The 25,293-nt window shown below is 42.1% G+C and overlaps 2 protein-coding genes across 6 annotated transcripts in view; one reads left to right on the top strand and one right to left on the bottom strand.

Annotated features, from left to right (window-relative positions):
• Nucleotides 1-15,443, top strand: part of rasal1a (RAS protein activator like 1a (GAP1 like)) — a 25,447-nt gene extending 10,004 nt beyond the window's left edge. Inside the window, exons 7-21 of one of the 3 annotated variants that reach the window (XM_088009012.1) lie at nucleotides 27-167; nucleotides 957-1,048; nucleotides 1,485-1,602; nucleotides 1,756-1,909; nucleotides 4,531-4,595; nucleotides 5,291-5,403; nucleotides 6,058-6,250; nucleotides 6,352-6,489; nucleotides 8,115-8,259; nucleotides 8,738-8,910; nucleotides 11,025-11,162; nucleotides 11,341-11,476; nucleotides 12,429-12,543; nucleotides 12,769-12,848; nucleotides 13,010-15,443. In XM_088009012.1, the coding sequence (XP_087865138.1) occupies nucleotides 27-167; nucleotides 957-1,048; nucleotides 1,485-1,602; nucleotides 1,756-1,909; nucleotides 4,531-4,595; nucleotides 5,291-5,403; nucleotides 6,058-6,250; nucleotides 6,352-6,489; nucleotides 8,115-8,259; nucleotides 8,738-8,910; nucleotides 11,025-11,162; nucleotides 11,341-11,476; nucleotides 12,429-12,543; nucleotides 12,769-12,848; nucleotides 13,010-13,158 (1,950 nt within the window). In that variant the 3' untranslated portion in view covers nucleotides 13,159-15,443. Of the gene's footprint in view, nucleotides 1-26; nucleotides 168-956; nucleotides 1,049-1,484; nucleotides 1,603-1,755; nucleotides 1,910-4,530; nucleotides 4,596-5,290; nucleotides 5,404-6,057; nucleotides 6,251-6,351; nucleotides 6,490-8,114; nucleotides 8,260-8,737; nucleotides 8,911-11,024; nucleotides 11,163-11,340; nucleotides 11,477-12,422; nucleotides 12,544-12,768; nucleotides 12,849-13,009 lie in introns of all 3 variants that reach the window. The other 2 variants (XM_014992534.2, XM_014992535.2) reach the window with 2 other exon arrangements.
• Nucleotides 15,444-15,913: 470 nt separating this feature from the next.
• Nucleotides 15,914-25,293, bottom strand: part of dtx1 (deltex 1, E3 ubiquitin ligase) — a 53,794-nt gene continuing 44,414 nt past the window's right edge. For all 3 annotated transcript variants that reach the window (XM_014992541.2, XM_014992540.2, XM_014992539.2), the window contains exons 8-10: nucleotides 24,585-24,746; nucleotides 22,563-22,652; nucleotides 15,914-22,193 (exon numbers count right to left, since the gene is read on the bottom strand). In XM_014992541.2, the coding sequence (XP_014848027.2) occupies nucleotides 21,969-22,193; nucleotides 22,563-22,652; nucleotides 24,585-24,746 (477 nt within the window). In that variant the 3' untranslated portion in view covers nucleotides 15,914-21,968. The remainder of the gene's footprint in view (nucleotides 22,194-22,562; nucleotides 22,653-24,584; nucleotides 24,747-25,293) is intronic.

Consider the following 25,293-nt stretch of genomic DNA (forward strand, 5'->3'; position numbering starts at 1 on the left):
ACCTATCTTTTGATGTCTGGGTGTAGATTATCAAGAAGACCCGGTTCCCTCACTGGGGGGAAACCTTAGAGCTGGAGCTGGACGCAGAGGAGCTGAATGAGGAGGGGACTGTGGTCGTGGAGGTCTGGGACTGGGACATGGTGGGAAAAAACGACTTTCTGGGAAAGGTCAGGGTCTCTTGAATTTTATGCTACGATTGCTGTCAAACGATGCAGGTTACTGAATCAACAGCTACTGAACCTTGTTAAATTTTAAGGCATTGCAACTGCAACTCTCAGTGTGTTTTATCTGGATTGTGTGAGGAGCATGCTTGGCATTGTCTCTTTGCAACAAGTTAAAGTTTGGTGTTCTGTTCTGAGCTAAGGAAGCTCTATGAATATGTTGGAGGCGTCTGCATCATGTTCATCACTGAGAATAGGTCTTCTCAGCGCACTTCAGTAGCAAATTGTGCACTTGATAACACATTAAGACTGACTTGGTTTGTCATAATTTGGCATTGTGGGAATTGATTAGGTTTCCTTGTTCCTGACTCTCCCGACCTCACTAGGTGGCATACTCTGATCCACAAGGGTTATGGTGTATATATTATGATTATTGTGAGTATTATCTTATTACTGATGGACCAATAATAAGACGCTATTGTCTATTGTTCTGTTAGTTGCCAGTGAGCCTTGATCCTAACTAGTCTTCTTCTCTAACAGGTTTTTTTCCAGCCCTGTTTTTAGTTTCCTTGTTTTTTTATCCAAATATACACAACGCTTATCAGATTTTTACATGTAAAACCTATGCATCATTTTTTTTCCACTACAATTATGCACCACTATTGGTGTATCCCACAACATCCCACACTGAAATTTCTCGTTGTAACATGATGCAATGTTTAAACTTCTCAACACAAAACTACCATCTGTGATCTTGGCTGATGTAGCGTCCTTGTTTATTCTCTTACTCCACAGGTGGAAATCCCTTTTGCTTCTTTGCACAAGACACCTGTGTTAGAGGGCTGGTTTCGTTTGCTGCCCCTGGGAAACAATGAAGCTGATGCTAGGTGAGGATTATGGGTGTGCTTGTTTGTGCAATGATGCAATTTTGTGTATTTATGCACCTCGAATGTATTTTGCTCGTAGTTTTTTTTTCTTCTTCTTTCAATGCACAGGAGGACAGGCAGTTGCTCACCTCCGTGCTCCCTTTCATGCATTTAAATGAAGAGTAACAGGTGGAGGGCAAAGCCTCTGACAGCATCTGTTTCTTGAGATAATTTTAGAACAAAGGGCAGAATGAAATGCAAAAGAGATGTCATATTAAGTGAATTTCACAGGGTTATTAGGAACTATCACATGCTGCTTGGTGCAGTTATGATAAAAAAGGTTTTGCTATGTATTACAATATATTAAATATCTTGGAGGGACTTACTATCGTTTGAGGTTAGTGCAAGAAATTCAACAAATTCCTGAACTGATCCTTTTGTCGTTGCTGGTTTCCAGTGGCAAGCTGGGAGCTCTGCGCCTGAAGGTGCGTCTGGTGGAGGACCGGATCTTGCCGTCTACGTACTACCAGCCACTTATTGAACTTCTGGTTGAGTCGGTAATCTCCCCCGCAGAGGTCAGCATCGTAGCTCGTCCTCACTACGGATACTCATTCGTTCACCTTCATCATGATCACAGAGAATGCTCCATGCGTTACATTTCTCCCGTCTATCAGTTTTCCAAAGGCGCGTTGTTCCTCAAGGTGTGATGAGGGTCTTTCTTTGAACAGGTGGAGGACAGCAGCGCCCTGACCATGCTGGAGGAGGTGACCACGGTGGAGAGCAGGCAGGATGTCGCAATGACTCTTGTGAAGATCTACCTGGGGCAGGGCCTGGTGGTGCCGTTCCTCGATTACCTTAACACCAGAGAGGTCAACCACACAAGTAAGAACAAACGAGTTGAAAATATTAGGAAACTAGAATGAGCAGACATTTTTAGTAACTGGTTGCATGCTGCAGATGGAGCTTTCACGTTAAATAGTTTACTTGTAAATAAAGGCAAACTGTGTTGTCCTCTAAGGAAGGGAGTGCTTTTAGTTTCTGTCTTTGTTTCATGTGTGAATCTGTCTCAACATCCATTTAAATGTAGTTTTATAATGACAATAAAAATTCTTGATCTTGATCTTGAACTGGATTTTCAGACGTAAACGTTTAAGCTCTAAACACGTCACAGACTGTGCTGGACAGAATTGTCAGTTAATTAGTAAATATCCTTCGAATGCATTCATCTTTTATTGCAGTAGCATAAACTAACACTGAAAAATGTATAAAGAGAATAAAGAAACTATCATTAATATAATCACCAGCGACAAGAGTTTTGGAACCTCTTTAAAATACATGTTAAGATATACAGAAATTAAATATATATATTTTTTATTTTAATCACTTGGTAGAAACTTCTAATTAGTAATCCCCGACTTTCTGTTTTCCAGAGTAAAAATATGCAGTAAAACAGAGTTTCATTTGTGAATCATTTTTGATTTGAACTCCATGGTGTTTTATACTTTGTTCACTCATTAGTTTCTGATTCTTTGCTATTTCTGTGTTCTGTTCTTTATTGGTTTAGGTTTCTGTTTGTTTAGTATGATCCCCTCATGTCCTGTCTGCATGCCTGCGTGTTCATTTCTGTCTTAATTAGTCATTTTCCCTCAAGTCCTCGGGTTCAGGTCCACACCCTGCTGCAGTGTAGTTAGTTAATTGAGTTCCCATGTCATTAATCACCTACAGCAGCTTTACAGTAAGTCAGTCAGCTCCCTTTCCTCCTCATCTGCTCTGTTGGTTTTCCACCACCCCTGTTTTTCTGTGTTCTTGTTGCTCACATGTTTTCTGTCCCTGCTGTCCCATCATATGTTCTCTAGTTCTACACCTGCCTGTTCATTGGTTTGCAGGTGCTCTTGATTAAATAATCACCATCAACATGAGGTTGTCATTTTCAGGTCTGTGTTTGAGTCACATGTCAAAACAGAACACGAAGCTACTGTATCTTCTGGTCGACTAGAGAAGGATGCCAGGAAAAAGCCTGACGAGTTCTACCATCACAAATGTAAACGTGCAGTTAAAATGGTTAAAATTGATTTTTTTTTTTTGACAACAAACATCTTAGTTTGTTAAAGAAAATAATTAATATGTAGAAAGTAAGTATGGTGAAGGATCTGTGATGCTGTGGGCCTGAGTCTGGGAACCTTACCATGCACTGTGTTTTTAACTTTCTGAAATATTAAGAGATTTGAAAAAAAAAAAAAAGTTTGACTCTACCAATGCACCGAAAATGAGTTGTCATTTGGTCTCTCTGTATTTTCCAACTATATGAAAAATTACAGGAAAAGACAAAGTGCTGTCCTATGAGGAAAAAAATGAAACCTTCTCCTATTAATCAAAAGTTGAATGTTTCAATTAAAAGATGGATTGTATTACGAATGTCAATGTGGACTCAGACTACTGCAGCATAAGATGAATTCATTTTGATGCTCTGCCAGTAAACGAGCTCATTAATGTACCTCAACTCGTCCAAATCGTTGTCGTACACATGTTAGTTTATCAGTCGCAGACTGAAACCTGCCAGCTTGCTGCTATTACCTCTGGCTCCTGAGACTCTCTAAAGGTTGCTTCTGTTTTAAGTCAGAATTGACATCAAGGTCTCTGAACACCACAGCTATTGTCTGCGTGTGGGCGGTAAAAGCCCACTAGCACTATATTTACCACCCTGATGGCGATTATTTACTCACCCCAACAGTCTTTTCATGGCTTGTCCGAGGTCTGGATTAGTCATGTTTTTTTCCTCTGCACTGTAAGCCCCCCCAGAGATAATTCACACAGAGTTGTGCTTGGATTTCAATCTCCGTCGGTGTAGTTTGAGATAATAAGTGCAGTACCCAGGTTTCCATAGCAACTGCACATGATCCAACTGGTAACTGCTTGATCAGGAATAGATGCTGCGAACAGGCGGACATTAAAATTAGGAGCATAGGGCGAGGCGAGGAAAGCATATTGTACGTCCTCTGCGTGGGAGTGAAATCCGTCCTGCCAGCCCTGGAGGTGCCAATGTTTCACCTGACAACACAGTCCTGTCACCAGGGGTGTTTTTTTACTACCACCGCTTAAGAGGATTTACAGTGATGAAGCAGCAAAGTCGGGCTGCTCTCGTTTTCGACACTGCACACTGTTTTATTTGTGAGCAATATTGGCTGATTAAGCTCCAACAGAACGAATATCCAAGAAATGTCTAAAGAAAATATAGAAGCTGTGTGTGATTCGCTTTCATCTTGATATAATCCTTCAAGTTCAAAGGTCGTAATCGAGCCTAGTTAATGTGGGTGCTGAGGGATTTTAAGTGTTAAAAGTTTCAATACAGCGCTGAAGATTTAGATCTCAAAAATTATGAGCAATGAGCAAAATGAAATCATTTAAATACCTTTAAATGATTTAAATGCAGCTACTGTGCATCACTCATTCAGTTCTCTTATATTTGCTTTAATTTGGACATTTTCTTTGTTTTGTTTCCACAGCTGATCCAAACACCTTATTTCGCTCCAACTCTCTCGCCTCCAAAGCCATGGAACAGTTCATGAAGGTGTGACAAACTTTGTTATTTTAGTGATGCAAGAGTAAGTGTTTGGTTTCTTTTTTCTGAACGCATGATTTGTCTTTTATTTATGACTAACCCACTTCTGTCCCTGTTTGCAGTTATTGCATTTCCTGTCTCAGTTACAGTGCCCTACAAAAGTCTTAATACCCCTCTAAATTTTTACACATTTTGTGAAGGTGCAATTGGCAAAATTCAATTTCTACCTGAAACAGACCCTCTCTGTAGCACACGGTGATGCACATGGTGATGTTTTTCTTCTGCAGGTAGAATTGATGAGTGGATGCATGAAACTACATGCATGGCAATCCTGAAAGAAAACCTGTTGAGGCGGCAGGACAATGACCTTTAACATACAGCCAGAGCTGCAATATCATGGTTTTCAAATTTGCTCTTCCTTTTTAGATGACGTCCAAGTCCCACTGAGCTTCTATAATTTGGCAAAAGGAACAAAAAAATTAGAGTTTCTTGTTGTGTCGCGACCAAATTAGAAAAAAGCTTGAGAGGTTTTAATGCTGTTGCAGGGCACTTTACTGCTAATGCACATCTAATGCGTCTGACTGTATGCGGTTCACTTTCTGCACTGTGGAGAATTTGGAGGACTTTTACACATTTTGAAGCCAAACTCTGTTCCAGTGATGTAAATGAGGTACTCTGATTAAACAATGCTGTCTTGCTGCCAGGCCGTTGGCATGCTGTATCTGCATGAAGTGTTGAAACCCATCATCAATCGCATCTTTGATGAGAGGAAGTACATTGAGCTGGACCCGTGTAAGATTGACCTGAATCGCACAAGGTAAAACAGACATGCCGCAAACCTCATGCTGGATCACACCGCTAATGCAAAACATCTGATTCTGATCTAAACAACATCGTGCAGGACAGGTTCAGAGATGATTTCAAGTCGCAGATTTATGTGTGCATCTGCTGAACAGCTCAAGTTGAAAATGTGCTGCAAGAGGTTGAGAGCAAGACATACATACAAGAAAATAAAAAGAAATAATGAAAAAAAAAATAGAATTTAAAAACGGGGAGGGTTTGTTGCTTGGCAACAACCATGAGCCCCCTGAGATGTGGCTCTATTTCTGACATGGAGAGAAAGAGAGAGAGAGAGAGAAAGAGAGAGAGATCCAGGGTGTAACATCCTTTGAGTCTGCACTGAAAATGCCTATCCTAATCTTTTTCCCTCATTTTCCCTCCCACTGAATGTATCCCTTTTGACATTCTCAGTCTAACACAAAGTAGCTGTGTTCCTCTGTCCAATCTGCACAATATCAGTGTCTTACATTTATTCAAAGCACATTTATCATAATTATCCAGAGCAGGGAGGCCACAACTTGTGTGTAGAGTGGATAAAAACTGCTTAGTTCTTACATGTTGCAAGTAAATGTAAGCACAAAATGACTCTGGCTGTTTACTGTGTTCCCAAATCTGGCCTTTGTGCCTGAAGACGGATTTCGTTTAAGAGTGGCGTGTCAGAGGCAGAGGTTCGGGACTTCAGCGTGGAGATGCTGCAGACGTATTTAACCAGCATCATCGAATCCATCATCAGCTCTGTCGATCAGTGTCCTTCAGTCATGAGAGTGGCCTTCAAACAGCTGCACAAGAGAGTGGAGGAACAATTCACAGAGCCGGAGAATGAGGTCAGTGTCGAGCCAGACGCCTAAAAAAACTGGGAAAGATCCTCTGGGAAATCATTCTCAGTTCACGAAATTTTCTTTGAAACTCACTTTAATTTGTACAGGATGTGAAATACCTCGCCATCAGCGGGTTCTTCTTCCTGCGTTTCTTTGCCCCTGCCATCCTGACGCCTAAGCTGTTCCAGCTGAGAGACCAGCACGCTGACACACGTACGAGCAGGACGCTGTTGCTACTCGCCAAGGTACGACATACGGACAGACGTGGGCGTTTTTAGTACGAAACAAAAGGTGAATCGCTGTGCGTCCCAGAAGTCTGCAGAGAGGTGAAACACAAGGCTAATTATTCCTTGTGTTAAGGTTTAATATTTCTCAGTTCCCCTAATTTTTACATTATGTCATACTAAAACCAAAAGCTTCAATGTATTTTATTTGGATTGTATCTGATAGACCAACATAAAGTAGAAGAAAAATATAGCGAGTGGTCCTCCTTATTTAAGTTTTATTTTTTACAAAGAACAATTTCAAAATATACCCTAAAGGAGGGAAGTAATGAACATCAGATTTCACCCATGTGTCATTTCATCTGAGGCCTCAGAGGCCTTTTAAAAAAACGTTAGTAAGCAACACCAGGAAGTTGTAGAGAAGCTTAAAGTCCGGTTTAGTTTATAAAAAAATAACCCATTATTTAAACGGCCCACAGAGCACCATCTGAATACAGAAAGAGTATGACACAACCACAAACACCAATCAAAACTGCAAATCAACCTGACACCACATGCGAAGTGGAACACGGTGGTGGCAGTAACATCCTGCGGGGATGCTTTTCTTCTGGAATGGCAGAGAAACTGATCAGAGTTAATGTGAATCTGGATGAGCTACAAAGGACTAAGGATGGAAGAAAAATGTTTAGAGGCTCTGATTGACTTTGCACTTTTTTGAAAGAAGAAGCAAAAACTCCAGATGTGCGACGTTGTGGAGCGGTGGCTGCTGTGACTACTGCTCACAATTTTCTGATTCGAGAGACTGAATAAAAAAATGCATTTCACACTTTTGAGGTACTTAGCAGTACAAAAACTTCAAAACTACGCATAAGTTTCATTCAACTTCACAATTATACTCCTCTTTGTGCTAGCCTATCACATAAAATCCCAAAAGGATGCATTAAAGATTGCGATTGTAATGTAATATATAGAAAAGCTCAGGGGGTGTGAATACTTGACACAAGACGCCGAACGAAAACCGTTGATCATGCAAAACACAGGCTGCCATTCCAGCAACAACGCAGTGAGCAGAGGGTTTCGTTTCTTCACAACGGTTTAAAAATACAGCGTCACAGATAGATTGTGTGACAGATTAGACAGAGTAGTGCTAGAAAGCCATTAGCACACTGTGACAGAGAGCTAACCACACCTTGAAACGGCAATGACCCACCAGTGTCGCTCGAATCAACACCCACCATATCTTTAAAAATAGCAACCGCATGTCACGATCACTTGCTGGTTGTTGAGACCTCATATTCTCTCCAGCGCACGGCTCTGCAGTTGCTGTCCATGGTGCTGGAAGCCTGTTGCCATGAATCTGCTACAGAGACGGCAAGCGGTTATTTTTACCCCTGTATGTGCAGCAACCAGCCCCAGTTCAAAGTGGAGCTTCAGAGAGGGCCGTAGCGATGGGGGCTTCCTTCTCGCCCCTCCGCTAACCCCCTACCGGGGCCAGGTGGAGGCCACACAAAGGGCCTCACAGCACGCTTTGGCCCTCAGGGACCCTTCTGATCTTTGACTTTGAGACCTGCTGTCAGTGGGCGGATCTCTGACGTGATGAAAGATATCAGTGGAAGAGCGCATGTCGTGTGTTTATGGTCCCCCAGGCGCTGCAGAGTGTGGGCAACCTGGGCCTTCAGTTGGGTCACGGGAAGGAGCAGTGGATGTCGCCTCTTCATCCCATCATCCTCAGTAGTGTGGCCTCCGTCAAGGACTTCCTGGACAAGCTGATCGACGTGGACCACGACATCGGTAAGGCAGACAACACTGAGCGCTCCACCGAACCTGTAATCAGCCAGCAGGAGACCAGCTGTCAGAGGGATCTGATCTGAGCACTATACTCTTGCTCTGTGGTGAAATATTCATAACTAGCTGGAAGTCTGGAAAAGGGATAATACTTTTACACACAACACTGGATACCCAGCAAGGCCTTGAAAACACCCCCCCGTTGCCCCCACCCTTCTTGAAATATTGTATTTCACACCCTCCCTCTTTTTCTCTCCGGTGCCAGTTTGACATTTAGTGCTCTTCAGGTGGAGAGTTTTACAGATCAGGACCCTCATTATTCGCGTAATGAGGCCTTCCTTTTGTAGATTCAGGTACCACCGCGTTAACAGGGGATCACGGTATAAATAGCTGTCACCAAACAATTAGATCTTATCCATATCATAGCGTAGGGCTCCCTTGTGCCTGTCAGGTTGAACATAACGTTTTGTCCTCCCCCCCGCAGTGTCTTCGGTGCCTCAGAGGGCCGCGTTCATGCCTTCAGTGACGGTGAAGGAGGGGTACCTCCACAAACACAAAGCAGAGGGACCCCAGCTGCTGTCCCGCTTTGCCTTCAAGAAACGCTACTTCTGGCTGACCAGCGAGACCTTGTCCTATGCCAAGACCTCTGATTGGCAGGTTGGTTTAATCTGCTAACATTCAGTGCCTTTCAAAACTATTAATTTCTCTCAAGCTATTATCTATTTTGTCACGTCACAATCGAAAACCTCGTTACATTGGAACTGTGAAGTGGAAGGAAGCGTGAAACGTAGATTTCAAACTTTTATGCAAAGACAAATTTGACAATTGTGGTGTGGATTTGTACTCAGACTTCTTTAATCTGATATGTTGAAATTAAAGCTGCTTGTGTTTGTTAGAGAACATTAGTGGACAGACGGCATCATGAAAAACAGGACAGGTCAGCAGTAAAGTTGTGGACATGTTTGAGGCAGGGTTAGGTTACATCTGGATTAGCAGCTTTAGAAAGGAGTGGCAGGAGGAAGACATTGTTCAGAGAAATTGCAGCTTGCCCCAAACCTGTAGGGGACAAGGCCAGGTGTTCCCTAGTCCTTAAGGCACACTGCCCTCATGTTTTTAGATGTTAACACATCTGATTCAGATGATTGCAGTTCAACAAACGCTTGGTAATCAACCAAAACATGCAGGGCAGTGTGCACCAGGGTTTCACCAGGGTTGTGAAACTTTGCTCTGGTCACATGAAAGAAAAAAATGCAAATGCAAATCTCTGCGTGTGGTCGTGTACCAACACTGCTTCACTCTGTAATGGTGAGAATTGGTGTGTTCAACATTTCACACCAACACACCGAGAGTCGCAGTGTGGGCAAATGTCACACTTTAGCACCACTTAAATACGGAAACACGGTGGTGGCAGCACCGACCTCTGCAGGGACAGGAAAGTTGGTCAGAACTGAGGGGAAGATGGGAAGATGAACACAGAACAATCTTAGAAGAAAAACATCTAGAGACTGAGATCAGCCTTGATGCAGGACAATGACCCTGAATGTGCAGCCAGTGGAAAGATCTAAATTAAAATATATTCATGTGTTAGAGGCTTTGACTGACCTGTTTTGCTGAAAAACACTGGAAAACACGCTTAAGACCTGCAGCTGTAAAATTCTCAGGGTTGTTGAATACATTTAACCAACATATTTTCAGATTTTTATTTGTAACAAACAATATACATAAATGTGCATATAAAATGCACATACAGCTTTGTGATTGCAGCATGACAAAACGTGGAAATGCTCAAGGGGTGTGAATACTTCAGCAAGACTGTGCCGTTTGTACAGGGATTTGTGCTGCGAGTTGTTTCTGAGTCCATCTGTTGTTTTTATTGTTTTTATGTAAAAGTTTGTTTTGTCTTTTAAATCGGACTTCCAGCGGAGCCCTGAACAGCAGGGGGAAGAGAGCATTATTTCTCCAAGTCTTTTACTGTGACGCCTGGAAGAATTAGCAATAAAACAATAATTATTTCTCCTTCACCAGATGAAAGACAAGTGAAACCGAGTAATTGATTTTGGAAGCTGGCTGGCCGTCTTGTCATGAATTACTCACAGGTTGCGGCTTTGAACAGAGATTTATCAGCACGGAGGAAACGAGAAAATGGGGAAACCTTTTAGCCAGCCCCGTCGTGTTTTGATGTATTTGTGAGATCATCATTAGAGTTATTACCATGCAGAGTCTAACCTTGTAATAATGATCTCCTCTTATTTATTGTCCAGAGGCTGCAAGTGAGAGAGAGGGAGGCAGAGAGAGAGAGAGAGAGGGAGGCAGAGAGAGAGAGAGAAACATGGCTGAGGAACAGCCCCTTAAAAAGCGCTCTCTTTGAGCCGTTCCCCCGCTTTGTGTGACCAGAATAAAAGGCGAGGTTTAATTGAAGGCTCTGGATATTCATGCTAACGTTGCAAATCAGATTGCAGACAATGTCCTGGCCCCTTCCCTCCACGGTCGGAGCACTCCATCCATCCTCAGTGAGGCCAGCTCCCGTCGGAAACGGCTGATTTACACTTAAAAGTAGCCTTCGCTAACACACTGATCTCATCTTCAAATCTTTATTTTTTTTTAATTTTTTATAGCTTTACTGCTCATGAAATATACACACTCTGCCGTTATTAGTGTCTCGTCTTGGTGTTTCAGCTTTAGTTGAGGAAAACCAAAAACTGAAATCGCCTCTTGGTAAGGAGTGACGTATCGTCACTGGTGTTCGTTAATCGTTGGATGAACTGTTGCAGGTGCGCTCCTCCATACCAATTCAGCGTGTGTGTGCCGTGGAGAGGGTGGACGAAAACGCCTTCCAGCAGCAGAATGTAATGCAGGTCATAACACAGGACAACGATGGGAAGCTGAACACCATGTACATCCAGTGCAAGGTGCGCTAGTGCCTTCGCTCATCAGTCACCATCTGATTCATTACCTTTTTTTTTTTTTTTTTTTGCCATTTGTTAGTGTGCAATACAACACAAGAATCCGGTCACATTTGTGCCTTGTTTTCCCTCTAACCAATAAGTTTTTTTTTTTTCTCCCGTTGTGTTGTTTTTGTCTCAACAGAACGTGAATGAGCTGAACCAGTGGCTGTCTGCAATAAGGAAAGTCAGCATCTACAACGAGCGCATGCTGCCTTCTTTTCACCCGGGCGTCCATCGCAGCGGCAAGTGGACCTGCTGCCTGCAGGCGGACCGTGCTGGTGAATCACGGCGTTACTTACTCCTACTGCTGGAAAGATCCCGAGAGGACTCGGGATGGGTTTTGTCCACCCGCTTTCTTGCGCTGACTGCAAAATTATCCATACGCCTTGAACTTTTTCCACATTTTTTCTCATCTAAATCACAAACCTTAATTTTTTTTTTTTTTTTTTTTGTTAAGGTTGAACACTTGTAGAGCTTGTAGAGCTTTCAACACTTGTAGAGCTAACACAAGTGGCATATTATTGGAGGTTGGATTAAAAGAAAATTATTATTATTTTTATTTTTTTTACAAATAACAAAACTGATTAGTTTGGTATGTCCCCTGTGTGGTGGGGTGCTGGTGCCTATCTCCAGCGAGACTCCGTTACACTTTTAGACACTGATTTGTGCACTATGTATTAAATTTCCTTTAGTTTCACCATTATGCACACTTTGTGTTGTTTTTTTTTGTTTTTTTTTTTACATAAATCCCAATAAAACCCACGTACATTTATAGTTGCAAAGCACTGAAAAGGTTACCATGCACAGCCCTGTGTCACTCATTGCCGTCTCAGAGCGTAGCATGTTCTGTCTGCAAATAGCTCGGGCCAAAAATACAGCCCCTTTTCCACCAACCTTTCGATGACCTCAGACGAGTTTAGTTTAATTGTATTTAACACGTCACCATTTCGCTCTTGTGTCTTCGCTGCTTCGTGCTCAAGCTGTCTGTAGCGGCTTTGACGCAGGAAGATGTTAGCTCTGTGTAGGTGTGTTCAGATTTATTAAAAGAAAACAAAAAAACATTCTGCAGCACTGTACAAAACGAAAGGGGCGTTGTTGGTGTTGAAATAATTTTCCTCTGCAGGGCGCCACACTGCGTACACTATGATTTGTAGCTGAATCACCCTTTGGTTGTCATGTGTCATGTGGAGCGCCACCCTTTTTAACCAAAAGGGTTTGTTTCAGTTACAGGCTGCAGCAGAACCCACTCGGCCGTAACTCTGGGCGACTGGAGCGACCCGCTGGATCCCGATGTGGAGACTCAGATGATATACAAGCAGCTTCTCCAGGGCAGAGACAAACTCAGGTCAGCGTCTGCATTCTTTTTTTTCTTTTTCAGCCTGGATGCAGCTCATTTGCCAGTCACTAGAGGTCTATGTTGCATTGCAAGACTGCTCTGCTCTGCTGCTGCTGCTCATGATAATCAGCCTTGCAGAGAGTCATGCATCTCTCTGCCGCTAAACGAAAAGACAGATGAGTTTCCAGAGGCAAAAGATGAGATAATGTGACGAGATTCTAACTGATGCTGCAGGAAAAAATACCTGGAGATTGAAGAAGCAGATCCGACGTCAAGCAATAAGGAAACGAGGATAAGCCCTGATATTCACCCAGGTGAGATCAGACTTTTACTATAGAGGAAACTGTAAATGTGAGTTTGTTTTGACAGTGTAAAATGCATTTTTACAACAAAAATCCATTTTAGATCGCTTGCTGTGTTTCTCTTGGATTTGAATTAACGAGGAAAGCTTATTCTGTGGACTTCTGCCTCCTAGACGGTGCCGAATGCAACGCTCCGCCGATGAGACCTGGTCAGAGCGTCGCCGCTCGGCTGCTGGTGGTGATAGAGGATCTGGAGCAAGCTCACGCCACCTTCCAGCTGAGAGAAATAGAGGACGCCTCCAGAGTCATTCTGAATCCCTAGGCTGCACACGGCCTCTGATCTATTAATGCCTGAAAGGAGGGGCGGGTGTGTAGGAGATGCTGGAGGAGGAGGTGGAGGAGGGGAAGCAGACACACACTTTTGACTGTCACAGAGGAGAAACTGCGACCAGCCTGTTGGTGTAAAGAGCAACGGAGTCGTTGTAATCTCTATCTGTGCTTTCTGAATGCCACCATTGAGGAAGGTTATGACACGCGATGCTAAAATGGAGGGGGACTTTGCAGCATGACCTGGATGTTATATATATTTTTTGTAGATAACAAGCAGTCCGCTGCATGGCTTGCATCCACTTGTGAAATGTGACAAGCTTTTATATTTCAAGATATTTTACAGGACTTGAAACATTTTTATGCAAAAAGGCTTGTTGTAGTGTACTGTACAGTTCCTAAACGTAAGGTGATTTGATACTTGTGGTTTATCACTCATGTTTTGTACCCTGGCTGAGGCAATTCACCGCCAAGGCCACTTTGTAGCAGTTAATTTAACATCACACGTCATTCCAAGTGATGTTATGTTAAAGTAACGCTCAGTGTAACGCTACCTATATTAGCAATGCCTACATGTCCTTTTTTTTTAAAAAAACAAAAAAAAAAACAAACAGCTTTTGTCTTTGGTGCTGTGGCCATTTGATTATATAAATTGAGCTCTGATGTTATTGTTTTTCATATTTAAGCATTTCAGAAGTTTGTATGGGTAATATTTACCTGACTCAAAAGTGTCAGGCTGTGTTTGAGATGCCAAATAGTTTTTTTTGGTTTTGTTTTTAACAAACCTCAACAAGCCAATACAAAAAATTGGTAAATTTATTTTCTGAAAATGAAGCAGGTTGGGTGTTTGAAGTGCAGAGCAGGAGGAAACAACTGAGATCAGATGTTATTGAGGAGAACCTCGGCTGGTTGCTTTTATGTTGTTTTATTTTGGGGGAACGTTCTTCCTGCCATGCAGGCAGCGTCTTGTCCAAGTATTCATATCCTCAAGAAAGAATATTTACCCTCATTACAACCACAAGCCCTAATGCGTTTCATTAGGATTTTATTGGGTTGACTCATACAAAGTGACGTCAATCAGGAAATGAGATTCGGTTTTCAAACTTTTATACATTTAACGTTTTTGAAAACTACAAAGTTTTGAAAAACATAAATAAATAAAAAATCATTTTGCCAGCTTTCACAGATTTTCTTCCACAATTGTCTGGGATTCTTCTAAACTCTGAGAAGTCTTTTTGTCACTGATAAAAGAAAGAGCATCCCCACAGTAAAATGCTGCCACCGCCATGTTTCAGTGAAGGGATGCTCTTGTCTGATTAATGTTCTCCTCGCTTGGCCTGTCGATTCTGGTGGCCATGTCTCCACATGTGTGCCATACTCTTTCCTTTGTCACAAAACAGCTGGCTGCACTTCATTTTATTTAAGGCCATCAAAGTAAAAGAGGCTTTTCAGAAAGAAAGAATTTTTCTTTCAATACTCAATTTTAAGGTGCTTTGTGGTTGTCAGGTTACAGCTGACAGTAAAGTTTGACAAAATGTGGGAAAGTTAAAGGGTATGAATAGTTTCCCAAGACGCTGTTAAGTCCATCCTTTCCCAGATGTAGAAAAACAAAGTCATACTGAACATCGTTATAAATGGGGGACCTCAAAAGAACCAGAAAAGTGGAAGCTATTCATCATATTTTTGGAATTAGATGTTATTCATTTTCTGTGCTGTAATAATTTAAGAGTTTAGGGCTGCTGCTTTGGAGGGATGTCGTGTGACAGCTGGGGGAAAAAATCAAGTCTTTGCAGTTTGCATATTAAGACATTTTATGAAGACACTAAGCAAGCCATAACTTCAAAAACTTTTAAACATATCCGACTTCTTTAAGTGTCTGAGTGCCCAAACCTTGGTGCTTCTTAGTTTTATTCCCATGATCAAAGTGTAGAAGTCAAAAGTAAAATGATAGTGATGTGATTTTGTTTAATCAATTGATTGTAGCTTTTCTAAGAAGAAAAGAAAATGCAAGTACCAGGATGTTTTACCTGTGGTTTTTATTTTATTCTGCTTTGAATGAATCCCATGTGTTAACCTGCCAAGTGATACGAATCCTCTCAGAACCAGAGAAAGCGTTGTCGAAAGGACAAAACAAACATGTTAGCATTTTTTGGGGGGTGTGGGAAACACAAAATAACGATTTGTTTCAGGTGTATTTGTAATCGTGGGAATGCCTGTATTTAATGACTTCACCCCTTGTGCTGCAGAAAGAAATAAAGTGGCAGTGTTAACTTGTCTGCAGGCTGGCTACTGTCCTAATTAAATACAGCCACATCTACTCATTCATGACTTAGCGAATAATGTGACTCTGCAGCAGCTGATCCCATAAAGCTCCATCGGTCGAACGAATCGTTCAATCAAAACCCACGAACCGGAAATTAGCCGATCCAGGAGCTGCCGGTGTTGAATGGGGGGACTGAATGAATCCAGACACCGACAGATCCCAGAGCTCACTTTTATTTCCACCAACCACAGCTCCAACAGTCAGAGTAACAAAAAATGACCGTAAAGCAGATTTACTGCCGGCGAGAAGCGTCTCTGCAGCTCCCTCGAAGCTCATTTCGATCCACGGAACGAGGAGCGGAGCAGAGAGTTGTCTGCAGCAGCCCAAGTAAGAGCACATCACATCTCTGAGGTCGTTCAGAAAAAAATAAAAATAAAAAAGGGGGGTGGGGGAAGCTGGGTGGAATCAGAGTCAAGGTGAGAAAATCCCTCAGAGCCTCCAACGGCACATATATTTATTTTTTCCACAAGGAAGACACAAACATGCAACAAGGTCATCACAATTCAATAAAGACTGATTGATTAAGAAGCCCTTTATAGTTTAATCAGTGTCTCCCAATAGCTTGCATTTTTGTTAATGTCACACTGCTGGAGGTTAAATCGTTTAACAATAAGTGACCGTTTAAAATATTTAATGAAATGACCACCTAAATGCATTAAAAAACAAACAAAAAAACTTTAAATACCATATTGAGTCTGTTGCTGCCTCCAACAGGTTCATCTCAATAAACCAGAATATCATCAAAATGTTATTTTCATAGATCTATTCAAAAAGTAAATAAAAAAAAAACATTGTATAGATTGTGTTGTGTGGAAAATGTTGTGTAATGGCCAAAGCGATCGTGGGAAAACTGCTGACGGTTGTCCAGCAGTCAATCGCTGATATGTTTCCAAAGGAAGGGAAACCACAAAAGTTTACAGTTTGAGTCCAAGCACATTGACGGAGAGTTAAGTGTAAGGGGAAAAAGTGTGGTGCAGAAAGGGGCGGATAAGCAACAGGGATCACTGCTAAAGAAAACTGGCTTTTCACATAGCGCCGCATGTTAATGGAAGGTTCAGTAGAAGGAAAAAGTGTAGAAGGTAGTTGGTTCTTATACACAAGTGTGTTCCTGGAAAGGTGAAGCGGGGACATGCTACTTGTTAGAGTGTGGCATGCAAGCATGCTAATGGAAAGTTAAGGGGAAGGAAAAACGTAAAAGTGAATAAACAACAGTATGTAACTGCCTCTATACAAAACGCTGTATAAAAGTGTGTTAATGAAAAATGTAGTGGAGGAAAAACCAGCTTCTTTAGCAGCAACTTTTGTGTCAAAGACTGACCTGCTGGTCAACTGTGGAATAAGCCATCTGCTTGCTGCGTAAGCGACAAAATTTTTATGTTATAGATTTTTTTTTTTTTTTTGCCTTTTGCAATGTTCACATTTATTTTCTGACAAACTGAATTTTAGTCTTTCATAAGTTGTGAGCTACAACAAAGAAAACGAACAGAAGTATGTAACGATTAAAATACGTCAGAATGAACCTACAGAGACAAAAGTCTCACTTGGCGAATTAAATAATTGAAATAAAAGTACTTTTGATTATATTTTTATTTATACAGATGTGCCTGTAAATCAAAACCAATATATGTGATAAGATCTTTCTAACCAACTAAAGAATTCAATAAATCAATCTTTTTTTTTCCCCCCCAGAAGACACTATGATGTTTTCATAGACAGAACTATGCATTGTCAATACACTTACAGTTTGGCTGACATGCACCTCTAGGAGAACATTACTGCATCTTGAAAGGACATGAACGTAAGCTTTGTTTACTGGACACACACACACGCACACACACATGGGAACAAAAACCCAAAACATTTCCACAGTTTTCAGCAGACACTACAAGAGAGTACAGCTGTAAATATATTATGTAATAATAGCTCTGATCACTTATTCCGCCTCTAATCAAATGCAAAAGTATGAAGTGAATAAACAGAACGAAGCAGTAATGTTACATAAGATTCCTTTTGGAGACGATCATTAAAAAAATACATAAAAATATATGTTTTCAAATACATAGCATATTAACGTCCTCAGACTGAAACCTCCCCCCTTTTGCTCACAAACCAGGGGGTAGGCAAACTATAAAGGAAATATCCGCTGCCATATAAACCAGTCCTGCTACAGACAAGCTGCGCACTAGAGCTTAAAAATAGGAAATTGCATAAAAGCCTTCTCTCTCTTTATATTCAGGCAGATCATTTTCTCTCCATTACCGAAACTTCATCTGACATCGAAAGAACGAAGGAAAAAAAAATAAAATAAAATCCCTGATTCACAGCTTTCTCTCCTGCTGTCCCGTTTTTTTTTTGTTTTTTTTTAAGAGTGTCAGGAAGGTGCGAAGGAGGAAACCCCTGGAAAAGGAACCGTTTTTAACATTGGGTCAAACATTGTACTGTAATTCTTCAGAAGTTTTTTTTTTGTTTGTTTAAAACAGATAACACACACACACACACACACACAAAAAAATGACAGGACAATTTAGATAATAAATACCTTTTCTAACAGCTGATGTCTTTGGTTCTGGGGACCGTGGTTACAGCTTTTGTTCTTGCTATGAGCCAACATGCTTGTTTTCCAGTTAATAACTTGGCAATGGGTTCCACTGCACTCATGTTGCACACACACACACACGCACACACAGTTAAGGATAACTCCACAGACACAAGCCTTTTATTTCAGCTTGTTGCCTACAGTAAGGGTGCGTTACCCAGCCGCTGGTGACTGACGGTGCTGCAGACATTTACAGAGGAACGGAGCTTTTCTGTGCTTTTGTCCTCCGTTTAATTTACATTTAATGTGGAAGTTTAGAACAGCTTGTCTTGGTAGGTTACCAACTTATCATTATACATATATTTTAACCTGGTTTAGGTTCCACTCATCACTTGATGAAATTTAACACATTCTTTTGTGTCACACAATCCAAAACTATCCTCAGTTATCCTGTTTTTGTGGAATCGCAAATGTGCACAACTTTGTACCCTGCACACTTATTGGTAGCCCTGGTAAATATGTGTTAAAACTCTTGAATTCATCTTTCATTGGGACACCCTGCCCCTTATCAACCAAGTGTCAAGGGCAAAAGATAAACCTATAGATTCTTACTGACAAAACTCACACTCAGATCATTTGTTGCAGTTCCAGTATTTTTTTTTCTTTCAGCTACTTATTTATTAATATGCTGCAGCCCAACTGGAAAGGTATGTTCTCTTGTCTTTCCCATTTAAGGTGTGGCTAAGAGCATATTGGCCTCTGCATCATATCGGCTAACTATAATTTACCTGAGCAGATCGGAGTAAGATGTGTTAAAGAAATAAAAACGATTGTGTTAATTCATCATAACGAATTGTAAGGAGTTCCAATAATTGTGGTACCTGTAATTTGAGGAAAAAATAAATGCATAAAAAAAATAAAGCAAATTTCTCTTAAAGTGTAATTTTATCTCGACTAAAAAAAAAACTATACTTTTGTTTTTCTTTTCATTTTCCATACCACATCTTTACCCAGGGTACCAAAGAAAGAGGGAGGAGATACACTTCCAAACACTATCAGCATGTGTTGGTTTATTTTAGCATTATTTGACACCAATGGAAATATTCCTACTTCCAAGCAAATGTTTTTTGTTTGTTTGTGTGTTTGTCTAATATGACCAGAAACATTAACTTGTAAGAAATATGTCAAGCATTTTTTGGTGGGGTTGGGGGGTGGGGTATCATGTTGGACTGAGTGTTAAATTATCAGACTGGGAATTCCTTTCCTACTGACATTATTGCAAACGACCAATGACGACTGATGGTAAAGATGATTGTTTTTATGGTCTTTGATTTGGTTTACGTGCTGGTCTAATGTTTCATTTTTGCTAAAACAACATCTTACATTTATATCTGCAATTTCACCTTCAGACTGCACAGAAAGGATTTCAAGTTCTGGGCAAGTAAGAAGAAGATGAGGACAAGTGGCCTAACTCGTTGGGGAAAAAAAAGAAAAAAAAAAAGAACATATCTTCATGCTAACCTTCCCTCGCCAATAATAAAAGTCGATTTACTGGATTTACTGGCGTCCGACAGGAAATCAGCAATGCAGATTCTACGTTAAGGTAACGACAGCCGCTTTCTAACACTACTTGTAATATACAACGTTCATGACGTGTTTCAGTCTCTGACGAACTGACAAACTTTGCCAGAATCCATTTTTGACGTGTGTTTGCGTATAAATATGTGGGACAATCTTTTTTTTTTTTCTTTCCGTATATATAAGAGTATAAAAATAAACTAAACTTACGCCACCGACTCAAACTGAGCTCGAAATTAAAGGTATATCACATCTGCAATTATATATCATACATATATATATATTTTTTTTTTTTCTTTAAAGCATCGCAAGCCAGTTTATAAACATCAACTTTAAAAAAAGACAGTAAATAGCAATTTTAGACATCTTCTAAAAAAAATAAAGTAAAATAAAAAGACTGATTAAACAGAAAAGTTGCCTCAAGGTGCTATGGAAGACTATGATTCAGCCCCCGAACCAACTCGTCGAATTGATCACATACACTCAGGAGGATTATCCACCGACAGGTTGCAAAGAAACATTATGAGGGCCTTGAGAAGCTCAAAGCTCTCAGATGTTACAAATGAGGAGGATGCAGGAAAAACAAACCAACAAAAAAACCTTCTCTGCCAAAACGCAAGATGAAATTTTGCACCCCTCTTCAACTCTACGGCTCAGAAGAAGCGAGGTCGAAGCCGTGCGTCAGGATCAGCTTAAAACGACTCTGCGTGAGCTCGGTCGGGGAAATGAAATGTTTCACTGCTCGCCGTATGGGCTGCGGAGCTCGGTGTGCTGCCCGTCACGGGAGGCTTGTGTGTCGCAGGCGAGCTCGGAAGAGGAAAAATCGTTGGTGTCTGAGAGGGGGACGTCCATCTGGGAGCTCAGCTGTTCCACTCAAGGACTTAAATCCGGCACTGCGACGCCTCGCAGCAGGGCGATCGTGCTCTCGCTCCTCCCGTATGGTCGGGCGTGATGGATCGAACAGACGGCCGGGGAAACTTTCGACAGCGGAGAATAATAATAAAGCGGAGCTTTCTGTCCGCGCAGAGGTCGGCCTCATCAGCATCGCCAACGAAACGGATGAGTTTGACCTTCAGCGAAATCCTGCTGCGCAACCTCGACATCCTGTTAGTTGCAGGCTTTGTTTCGGCCCGTGTGAGATTTGCTCTCTCCGCCAAGCAAATCCAAAATATACGTTTGGGTCTGCACCTCTCAGACGTCTAAACACTTTGCAGAATACCGATTGGTAAACAAATATAAATAAAAGTTGAAGATGACCTTAAATAGCTTTCACCATATCAGGGATTTTCACCTTAAGAGTTGCCCAGGCGGTTTGCTTCGTATTCACACCCCCAGCCGCAAACTTTTAAGCATTTTCATTTGTATTTTTCTTTGTGGAGATCACCACACATCACCCTGAACACGCCATCCCCAAGGCGAAACAGGATGGCGGCAGCATCATTTTCCTCAGCTGGGGCGGAGGAGCTGGTTGGCGTTTATGGGCAGATGAATGGAGTTAATTAAACGGCAGTAATGGAAGAAAACAGAAGAATCTGAAGACGAGTGCAAGCTCATCGGGACAACAACCCTAAGCAAACATGGTAGTGAGTTAGACGGCTCAGTCAAAGCCCAGACCTCGACATCTGTCCCAAAAGAATTGCTGCAGTTGTAGTAAAAGGTTATTTGTAAAAGATTTTGAAAACCATCGTTTTCCGTTTCACTTAACTACGCGTTGTTTCGCGTGAGATTGCTGCACAAAATCCCAATTGAAGTTTATGGTGATGACGTGACAAGGGGTGTGAATACTTTTGCAAAACACGGTTACTGCAATTATCAATTGTGGAATCAAAAACAGCAAAGCAAAAACAAATTACGGTTAAAAATTCTCTCCTGCGTATCTTTGTTATGACAGGCAACAACCGATCCTGCCGTATTTGCTCGACATTCATTATGCAGCATTAGTCGGGGTCATGCATTCAAAAGCTTAGCCTTTAAAACACGTCTGATTTGGACCCTGACCTTCCAACTCGTAAGCGTAGAGCGTTTCAGGGGGTTTAAGTCTAAAAGGGGTTTCACGTGCAAACTGTGGCCTCCAGCTTCTGACGAGAGTATAAAGCCAGCCTCGCATCCTCCTCTCGAAGGGAGGGAGCTCCTCGCGGTGGGACTCGACATCCTCAAGGCATGGATCGGGAGACAGCTGGGTGGAGATCAAACATAAAATCTGAACCATTGGTTTCTGCTTCTATTGCTCTTAGTCAGCCACTTCTGAAGGAACGTCTCAGGCTGTAAGCTGTTAAGGAGTCGCCAGACGTAGAGACTGGCACATCATGCATCGTCCCTTTGTTCTCTGAAGTATGCCGTGTTGCTGGTCGCCGCTGTGGCCGGCACGTCAGTCCTTCAGATTGTCCTCGCCGACGCCCTGAGCCGACAGCTCCGTCAAGACATTGTCCAAGTAGTTGGGGTCGGGGTAGCCGTGGCCGGTCAGGTTGGAGCCAAACTCCGTCTTGTGGTGAATCTCGTTCCACACGACCGTGTCCGACTCCCCCGTGGTGCTGGATGTGCCGATGGTGAAGATGAGGCGGCGGTCCCACGCCATGATGAGGAGTTTTAGGACCTGGAGATTCAGAAAAAACAAAAACAAAAAAACAAAAAAACAGGGGAAGTTATATAAATCCAACTTTGGACAAAAGGTTAAATAAATAAATAAATAAATAAATAAAAGGCTTATTCCTCTTAGAGTAATTAGATACCTCTGTCCCATAACCTGCAGGATTTTATTGAATTTACATATACATGCAGATGCAGAGAGAGACACGTCATTTATATAAAGAAAGTAGAAAAAACATAATTTCCAGTTAAATTAAAAAAAAGAGAATATCCTAAAAATCAGTGCTTGCACATCTACGAAACTGCTGATCGGCTGCAGATCATCTGCTGCCTTTGCGCAGCACGTTTACTTCCTGGGACGGAAGTCGGCGCTCACCCTCCTGCCTTTCTCATTGTCGGGGAGGTAGCAGTGTCGAGGGAAGCCTCTCGCACTGAACTTCTTGCCGGGGTTGGGGTGCTCATTGGTCTGACGTGAAGAACAGAAAACACATTTTTAGACTCTTTTCTTAGACCAAGTACAGCTCAACAAGTGCTGGAAATCTCCACGGCGCCCACACGACAAGCTTTATTGTCAGCGTTACGTAAACAGCCCTTGGGGAGTGAGGATGTAGCGCGTACAGTACTTGATAATGTTTCAGAAAGGCTGTTTGAAGCCCCGCCTCCTCCATGTGGAAATGAAATCACATCATATTGATAAGAAGAGAAACATGCAATCGCTATAGCTAAAACGTGTTTCCCAAAATCTGATATTAACTTTTTGGGATGAATCGTTTTGTCGTCCTTGTTTCTTTCAAAGAAGGTCCCGCTGTTATGTCAGACATTTCCCTCAAATGTCGCAATAACAGATCGCCTTACGAATGGGCTCTTTGCACCTCAGCTTCCGCGTTCGGGGTAAAGCGGCTCGATTGTTTCCGATCCAATACAAATATCATTTACATTAGGTGCTTTCAGGGCTTGGCCAAGGTTTGTACATCGATCCGAAGCCCCAACAAGTCAGCTGGAGAAAGGTTTTAAAATGTTCGCCTCGTTATACATTCACTGACACGAAGGTGAGTTTTACTTAAACTTTGTGGCTAACATTAACCTTAGCTTATGCTAGTAGGCAATATTCTCGGACATTGTTCTTGTAAAATGTGCTATTTAAGTATCTAAACATTCTAACGGACAATGTATTTATCTTATTTTCAAGTATATTATGTGTGTTTATTGTCGTTAGTGTCACAGACTAACGGGGTTCGGTTGGTTCGGGCTTTTTACTTCCGAAGCCTGACGAAGCTCAACAAGCCTCGTAGCTTAACAGCAGCGCAGCTCTGGTGTCAGAGATCTGGTTCAACTGTTCAGGTTCAAAGTTGCTGCTTTTAGAAAAATACGACCGTGTTGCTTCATGTCTCCGTGTTATTTCGTTTTATTACCTTTGCATGTTTCTTGTGAAGAGCTCAGATAGGACGGTGTTTACAGCAGGATGTACAGGCGGATCAGTCGCTCGGCTGTCTGGCTCTGGTCTGCTCTCTCGTTCCCATAAACTCTTTCAGGCTGAATATAGAAGCGATTCCATGGAAATAACTCAGGGAGGCTCCTTTATTTACCATCCGTATCCCCGGTAGTTTTAGGCTGATCCGGAGTGAAGTGAAGGCTGCAAACTTTGCTGTGCGGCATTAGCTGGTAGCGACAGATATTTACAAGCCATCTTCTTAATTCAGGATTGCTTGGAAATTAACGAAAACTTAAAAGCCCATTATATTAGGAAGACAACAATGTTAATAGTATTGTTTTTTTTGCATCTGAAATACGACTTAGTCTTTTCTACCAGTCATGGTAACTCAAAGCGGAAAAAAGTGAGCCGCATTAGCCCCTGGAGATGTGACGTCAACGCCTTAGGTGCAAAGAGCCCATAATACCACTGTGACGTTTTACTCGAGCTCCGAAATCTACTGAAAGCCGTCAGGGTGTAACGCGGAGAGTGGAGGGAGAGGGCACAGAGAGACTCAGCAGACCTCCAGTAATGTCCCTGCTAATGATGAATCGTGCTGCGGCGCTGACCGGAGTGGTCGTGACCTCGAGTATTCTGACCCTGGGGACGCGGAGGCTTTTCTGCCGGAGGAGGGAAAAGGTCAGTTTATTGTCTCTGTTAATGCTAATCTCAGCAGTCAGGATAAAATACGCAGCGCTCTGGTTTTCAGACTGGGACTGCACGCGCCAAAAGATAAACCACACCCACAGCACTGAGACTGCAGTTTCCTCCAAGTCCCAAGCAAGCGCCCTTCACCTTTCTGCACAAGCGTCCTTCTGACGAAACGAAGCAGATAAATCGGCTGAAGAGATTCAGACGCGGGGAGAGACAGCGGATCGATGCGAGGAGGCGGCTGCGTTGGATCCGGTGAAATGAGACGGGCCTCACCTGGATCCCGGCGGGGATGTCGTACACGATGCGGATAGTTTTGCATTCCGAGTAGCCGGGCAGAGAGTGGGGGATGACGTGGTACTCCATCTTCCCAGGGGGTTGGGTGCCTGTTTTCTCCCCATAGATGGTCTTACACGTTGGGCACTGCAGGCTGCCGTCCTGGTTGGAAAGAAAACGAGCTTAGTTAGAGTCAATCACGCGATAACGACTGCTGCTGCTGGCGCGTGAGTTAAAGACTTCAGTGAGAGAAATACAATACTCTGTCTGAGACGATCTGAAGGCAATTTGTGATCAAAACTTTAAAGTCCTGAAGTTAAAAATGCAGGAGAAAAACAGTAACTTCGTGCTTAAAGTGAATCGACGTCCGCAGACGTGGTAAATATACGTCTGGGTTGGGTCAGTTTTCTCCTTTACGTCCCTTCCCCCACCTGTTGCAGAACATGGGGCGACAGAAAACTACTTGACTTAAAACAGAGAAAGATCGAACTGATTCAAATCATTTACAATCGCAAAAACAAAAATATGTGACTGGATCTATGAAGATGTATTTTTGTAAGCTACCAGAGCAGATAGCTGGGCTAATTAGTTTATATCTGGTGATTAAACTCCCTGTGCTAAAAAGTAATTCACCTCTTTACAGATTTCATCCATTTGTGGCTTTTTGTCTCACTTCAAGTTTTCAGAATACCAAACTTGTACCAACTGA

The sequence above is a fragment of the Poecilia mexicana genome, unplaced genomic scaffold, assembly GCF_051168715.1.
Source record: "Poecilia mexicana isolate PSO_F unplaced genomic scaffold, ASM5116871v1 scaffold_9, whole genome shotgun sequence".
NCBI classification, from domain to species: Eukaryota; Metazoa; Chordata; class Actinopteri; order Cyprinodontiformes; family Poeciliidae; genus Poecilia; species Poecilia mexicana.